General features: G+C 38.8%; 1 protein-coding gene across 1 annotated transcript in view; it reads left to right on the plus strand.

Moving 5' to 3' along the window:
- Positions 1-7,660, plus strand: part of PTPRG (protein tyrosine phosphatase, receptor type G) — a 650,284-nt gene that overhangs the window by 525,055 nt on the left and 117,569 nt on the right. The window contains exon 9 of the mRNA XM_023529707.1: positions 6,426-6,618. Within this exon, the coding sequence (XP_023385475.1) occupies positions 6,426-6,618 (193 nt within the window). The remainder of the gene's footprint in view (positions 1-6,425; positions 6,619-7,660) is intronic.

Below are 7,660 nucleotides of genomic sequence, written 5' to 3' on the forward strand. Positions count from 1 at the left end.
ATTCTTGGCTCCATTCTTCAGCCAGATTTCTCAATTCCTCTGCTACTCTATGCCTTGGTTTTCATCTATAAAATGGGAATGATAATAATACCTACTTGATAAAGTCATTAGAAAGATTAAATGATGGAATGTGTATAGAATGCCTGGATTGGTGCCTGACACCGCAGTAAGTGCTTAGGAGATATTGGGTGGGTATTTTGTCGCTGTTATTAAATAATCACCAAGGCTCTGAGGCAGGACTGTTCAAAATAAATAAAACAAAAACCACATCATAATTTAAAATTTACTAGTAACCATAATGAAAATGTAAAGAGAAGCAGGTGAAGTTAATTTTACTGTATTTTATTTAGCCCAGTTTTTCCAAATTATTATTTTAGTGTGTTAGGGTAGGGTTAGCCACATTTCTGGTGGAATAGTTACAGATGGCTACTGGCTGATGTACTTCTCATGTTTATCTCAAGGCCACAACAACTAATGGATCGCTTAATTCAGAAAGTCTTTATTTCAGCACTACAGAATGTGCAGTGCATGTGAATAAAGGTTTTTTTAGATGATGGGGTGAAGGTGTCATTATTAACCCACACCAGATAGCTTTCTTTGTTAATTAGGGTTAGAGCCTTTCCTTTCTGTAGAAGGTTTTCTGTAATCACCTTTATCAACAACTATCTGTAGCTACAAAGGGAGACATGGCCCTGTAGTTAGTGAGCTGTTCTTGAGTTTTGTTTCTGTTTTTGCAACCACGTTGCAGTAAGTAAAACCTTGGATGCTCCGAGCTATTGAGAATTTAATATTCCGTCATTATTGTCTTGTTTAATAGGGACAGCAACATTGTGCCTACCCCTGCCCCCCATCACCTTTCAGGTGTGTAGTGAAGCCAAGGTCTCTCCTTGACCTTAGGTGGGACATTTCCGTTCCTACCGCTTACACTGGAGTTGTTCGTTATGTTTATAATGGACTCCAGCATCGTTTAATTGTCATTATAAAATACCGTGCACGTCAGCCTTTTAATGGTTCATAATGATATTACTTTTGATTTTTCTCTCATTTCCCCCCTCAGCCACAGTGGTCCTCTCCCACGTCTTGTGGACAAGAGCTCTTGCTGCACATGAATAGCATGAATAGATTTCAGCTTTCCTTTGATTCGAACCAACAGATTAAAAACTAATTATACTTTGAAATATTTTTATAATAAAAACTAAGTTGAAATGATTTATATACACTTCCAGCTAACACATTTGCAATTCAAGGTTAAAATTGTTCTTGAAACAGCACCAGTTAAAATGCAATTACGACTCCCCAAGCAGGGATAAAAGAAAAATGTTCTACATGTTCGCTTCAAAAGTTAAAAAGTCAATTTAATATTACAGAAATAAAAACTTTCATTTATTTTTACTAAAATGATAAAGACTTCATTAGTTACATTAAAGTAAAGATAAATTCAAGTGTGTTTATTACCTACCTCTGGAAAAGAATAAGGTGAATAAAAGTGCAGGTTTGTGAGGTGGACAGCATTTTCTCCTCACACCTGCCATCTTTCCATGGTTCCTAGTTATTTCTGTGTTCGGCCGTAGGCGGTTTTTTCCCAGAATGCAGAAAGTGCAAATAGATTGATGTTTCCAATAGTGGATCCCCTGCATGAACGATCTTTGGAGATTAGCTAAAAAGAATTGTTTGGGGACTTTTACTATCACCGCAGTCAGTTTCTCTTTCAGTGAATAATGCTGAGGACCTGTTATACGTGTTTTGCATGAAGCGGCTGAGAACATGGAAAAGAGAGTCACACAGATGTAGGTTTCTAACCCTTACTGCGCTTCTTGGTTCCCGTGTGATCTTAGGGAAGTTATTTAATGTCTTTAAGCCCAATCTCCTCATCAGTCAGAAATACTAATGATATGATAATACCACCAACCTTATGGGATTTCTGTGAGGATTAAGTAAGAGAATGCACATAACTCTCTTAGCATAATGCTTTGCATGTAATAAACACTCAGTAAATATTAACTGCTAGCGGTAATGACATAATAATGTTACTTTAATGTTATTTTAAACTAAAAATAAGTTAGAAACCAAAATAATGTTTGCAAAGTGCATAAGAAAGTACATAATGGATTTGATAAATATACATTATAAGGAAGAGGAGAAAGGAGAAGCAGATGGAAGCATAGAGAACAGTCATGGTTACCACATTCCTCATAAAATAATAGGAAGAGTAACGATAATAGTACTTATTGAGTACTACTGTGTGCCAGGAATTATGCTAAACACATTATATATATATGTAGCAACTCATTTAATAGTAGCACAAACCACATGAGGTAGGTAATATTATCTCCATTATACAAACAAGAAAACTGAAACAGAAACTTTAAATACTTTGACCAATATTACATATTTAGCAAGTAGGGATTAATAACAGTGCTTTGAACCCAGGTAGCAAGAGTTAGAGTTTTGAAGTTAGAGAATTAGGTGAGGGCAGATCACTAGGACCCCACAGTGAGGACGAGAGGTCGTTGGAAGGTATTGAACAGAGGCAGAGGCATGACGTGATCTCACGTATATTGGAAAAGGATCACTGTGTGACTGTTAACCAGATCAGGAAGATCTGAACAGATTAAGTTGGTCAGAAGCCCAAAAAAACACAGCCTTGTATGGTTTGTTTGAGGGCTCCAGCATTATATGGGGTTGCCGCATTGTCTGAGTTTAGGAAGCACCTTCTCATTGTGTTCTCTGTCGATGGCATTCCTTGAAATCAAAACAGTGGAGGCCCAGGTGATGGTCAGTTTCACCCTTAGTGAATATGGTTACAAGGCAAGGTAAGGATCAAGGGACAACCTGAAGCATCTGTGTAATGATATATAGTGTTCTGCCCTTACCTGCGGAAGATACATTCCAAGACCCCCGGTGGATACCTGAAACCAGATAGTACCAATCCTTACATATACCATGTTTTATCCTACATATACATACCTTTTCACTTAAAAGAAGCACTTTACGGCTTCTCTTTGGCATATCCAAATTGCCAGCATGACTGCTCTTAACACTTTGGGGCCATTATTAAATAAAATGAAGGTGACTTGAACACAAGCACTGCAATACTGGGATAGTCAATCTGATAAATGAGACTCTTGCTAAGTGACTAATGAGATGGGGGAGTATATAGCGTGGAGAGGCTGGACGAAAGAATGAGTCACGGCCCAGGTGGGACAGAGCAGGATGGCGCAAGATTTCATCCCGCTACTCAGAACAGTGCACGAGTTAAGACTTGTGAATTGTTTATTCCTGGAATTTTTTACTTAGTGTTTTCAGACTGCATTTGACCACATGTAACAAAAACTGCAAAAAGTGAAACCGCTGATAAGGAAAGGATCTCTATTTCAGTAGCTTTTTGGCCCCGGATGATCACTGCTTACTTGCCAAAATGAAAATGTCGACTCCCCTTGCCAATCTAGGGATCATGGACGTTTCCACACAGTGGCCAAGCATGCCAGTTACCAAGGAGAGAGGCCACTGGCAATTTTCATTCAACTTAGAGGAATGACAAGGTTTTAGTGAATACTGCCAACCTACCAAAGTACATTTGCTAAATCTGCTAAGCTTGTCCTCCTTTTCCTCTTTTGTGTGACTGTCAAGCAAAGGTATGATCCAGTTGACAATATAATATCATTCAGGTCATTAGTTCATTCAGAACTATCACATCCTTCCTTCAAAATCTTTGGCAAGTTGAGTTAATGACCAGGAAGCGGCCAAGCTTTTAAGCCATAGCATGTCATTAAGCTGTAAGAGCAATTTAAGCCAAAGCATTTTTGTGTTAAATTCAGAACGTGCCTTTTTTTTTTTTACAGTTATATGACTAATTCTTTCCAGAGGCATCAGAAATAAACTTTTTAGGAGAATCTAAACGCTATCTTGGGAAAGAAGCAAGTCTTCTAGAGAATAAACAAACCTTATAATCTTATTGCTGAGACAGTCTCCCAGTCTGTCCTTTCGTGGCATCTCAGAGATTAAACTATTTCACGACAGATGGCTGTCTATTCAGAAAATTTCCATTCTAACTTGCTGTATATATGGCAGCCCAGTCTTTTTTTTTTTTTTTTAATCACTCTGAAAGCTAAGGTATTCCACCTCTTATTCAACTCACGTCTCTAAGGCTTTAATTTAAACCAATTTCCTATTATTTGGCCTTCTCTGGACATGGAGAAGAGCTGGTCAGCATCTTCCACATACAAGGGCCTTTAATCAAATTACTCCTTACTTGCCTTTTCTTCAGGCCAAACAATTCCACAGCCTTTTCACCTCTCCACACAGGATTTATTCTATATTCCTTTAATCATTTTTGGTAGGTCTTTCCCTAGACTGTCTCCAGAGGGTCTTTTTAATTCCTTTCATATAATTTTAAGAAGTTACTTTATCTAAGAAAATCTGAAACCTCCTCTCATTTTTGGATGCACTCAGTTCAGATTTTGGTAGTTCTATCAAGTGATTACATCATGCTAGGCCGAGGTGATTTTTTTCTTTTCAACACCATCGATTTTCTTCATCTGAGTGAGTCACTTTTAGACAGAGTAAACCACCCAATTTAAAAAATGTTTTCTGCTTCTATTGCTTTTCCCCCTTCACTATAAATAAAGAAGAAATATCAGAAGGAAGAATGGGAAAAAAGGCTAATTCTAAATAGCAGCAATATGAGTTGTTAGAAGAAAAGTATGTGAATAGTAGAGCATTGGAGCAACACGGGAATAATGGGCTACTTTTGCTTTTAGGCTGGTTAAGAGACCATCTGGTTTTATTACTTTGATGAAAAAGCAGAAAAGGTTTCATGGTTTATTACCACTTTACATGTGCAGGAGAATTGGAAGGGAGGTGGAATGATAGGTAAATCCATATACTTAAATGATTTTTCTTGGCTAAAATCACTATGTATTTTATTTATGTATTCACTGCTTTCTAATGCAAAAAGAGGGAGTTTCAGACTAGAAGCAGGTCTTTTTCTGCCTCATTCTCTGAGGCAGTTGGAGATACACTGGGGTTAGTTCTAGGCTTAAAGATGGCCATCCAGAAACCTAGGTAGTAATTCTCTTGTTTATTTTCTGCATTAGTGTTAGCCACCTTCTGGTCCTGAAGTCTAGGGCAGCTACTCGGTGCCTACTGGGGAAGCATCTTTCTACCACCATTCCAGCTTGTCATTCTCTTCTGCGTTCTGATTCAGCATTCAAGTAGCCAGATGGGCCAGAAAGCGTCCATTTGGTTTCTCTCTTCTTCATTCCATTTTCTTCCCCTACATCATGGGGTTAGTATTTTTGGTGGCTGGGAATTTTAGATTACAGTCTATTTCTTTGGCATGAAAAATAAATCTGTGGTCCACTGAATACAAACGTCTGCCACCCAGCCCCTGCTCCATTCCTCGTGTAATAGAATGACCTGTTTTCATAAGCGGAATGTTGAGGGCCAAGGGGAATCCAATTCGATAATAAAAATATTATCCTAGCATTCTGAATTTTTTTTGTATGCTTGTTCGTGAAAGTTTGGTCAGCAATCTCCTGGAAAATGTTTTGTTTGTTTTTTTTTTAATGATGATGACGGTACCAGCTGATCTTTACTGAGAGCTTACTTAAGCGACTAAGTGATTTACATTAATTTTAATCTTTTCCACAACCTGATAAGATAGGTACTAGTATTATATCTGTTTTACAGATGAGGAAACTTGAGTCACAGAAAGCTCAAATAGTTTGACTCTGATCACCCATCTGGTAAATATTGACCTTCGGCAGTTTAACGTGCAGACCACACATTTAACAACTTTGTGGCTTAGCAACTTTGCTGAACTGGATCCCTAGGATGTAAGAAGATGCTTAGTACAAAGTAAATCACTAATATGTATTGTGCTCTTTTGTGCCATAACTGTTTTAAGTACTGTACACAGATTATTTCATTTAATACTGACACAAAGATGCTGTTACAATTATCACTATTTTTTTGAGGAAATTTTGAGGCTCAGAGAAGTTAAGCAACTTTTTCAAGGTCACCGAGTGGTTGTGCCACAGAGCTAGAATTCTCACCCAAGCAGTCTGGCTCCAGAACCTACCAGTTTCACCATAACTCTGGACTCCTTCCCATAATACAAAAGGTCTTGCCGTAAGGGTTGGGGGACTGCAGAAAGACTGGACTCCTGTGTGAGACACAAACTGAATGATTTCTTTACATCTGCAAATAAAGTGTTCTCCTGGTTGCTTGGCAGGTCATAAACCTCAGCCAGATAAGCTCATTGGCAGTGATTCTGGCAGGCAGGCTGTGTCCTGCTGAGTTTGTCAGATTTGGCATCAGGTACTTCCTACCATTTTGTGTTCTTGACACCCCTACCCACTTTGGACCACATTGCTTTTCTAATTGATATTCTTTTTGTCTCCCCTTTCTGGTTCTCTGTTCAGCTCGAGGCTTTTTATTCTATCTTCACCACGGAGCAGCAAGACCATGTCAAGTCATTGGAATATCTGAGAAATAACTTTCGACCACAGCAGGATCTGAATGACAGGGTGGTGTCCAAGTCCGCCGTCCGTGACGCCTGGAACCATGACATGACAGACTTCTTAGAAAACCCGCTGGGGACAGAAGCCTCTAAAGGTATATTTGGATTAAGTGCCCTCGCCCTGAGGAAGATTCTTTATCATAAATTACTTTAAATTAAAAGGTGTTCAAAACCAGCCAAGAATTAGAATGATGTTAAGAGCATATGTTCCTCTGCTAAAAGAGACTTGTCTAGAAGATGTATAGAAGCAGATGTGGGAATACTTCACTTAAATAGATATGTTCAAAATTGTCTTTTTGACGAGTAATATATCAGTCATTCTCTCTGACTCTTTACCTTGCTTGTAACATTAACTCTAGTTAATTCATATCTGAGGAAAGTTTTGGAGTGTCTTACTTATTTATTGACTGCTTCCTATTGAGATCAGGAGTTTGTCTCTGAGCTCAGACATCAAAACCTTGGACTCGCTCTCAGCACCCCAGTCTGCAGCGTTCTTCCTAACATCCACACCAGGCAAGAACTCCACTTCCAGCTCTCTACCCCCGTTAGACATCACATGACCTTTTAAAACTATTATTTGATGGTTTAATTCCCAGATCTGATAAACATAAATTTATAATTTCAGGCACCTTAATCTTTTCTACTTCTACTTTCTCATGTGAAATGAACATGAATTTCTCTCCCAGGAAACTAGAAAGTCTGATTCCACCCTGGCAGACCTCCCTTTGAGCCCTGTGATTTGTCATAATTGTGGCTTAGAACTTGGGAAACGCTTAGAGGAATAAGGCTGATCAAAATCCAAGTATTTAGAAGGGAGGAAAGAATAAGAAGGCATTTTCTCTGGATGTGAAGACAGGGATCTTTCCCAAGCCAGTGTTCACCTGCTTCAAAACTGCAGACTTGGGTAATATGGAAAGAGCTGTGCCATTTATCGACACTGGAAGTAGACTGTGGTATTTTCAGTGTGGTGAGTTATATGAGGAGGTTGTGCTTCAAAAGTCTCCCCATCCCCAGTAAAAAGGGCCACCAGGTTACTGGCATATGACCTTTGTAAGAACAGGGGAATGAGGTTCTGTTCCACAAATAACTGCGTTGGCGTGCACTTTGATGATAAGAACGAGCCCGTTTTCCAGGCTC

This window comes from Pteropus vampyrus, unplaced genomic scaffold, assembly GCF_000151845.1.
Source record: "Pteropus vampyrus isolate Shadow unplaced genomic scaffold, Pvam_2.0 Scaffold41, whole genome shotgun sequence".
Lineage (NCBI taxonomy): Eukaryota > Metazoa > Chordata > Mammalia > Chiroptera > Pteropodidae > Pteropus > Pteropus vampyrus.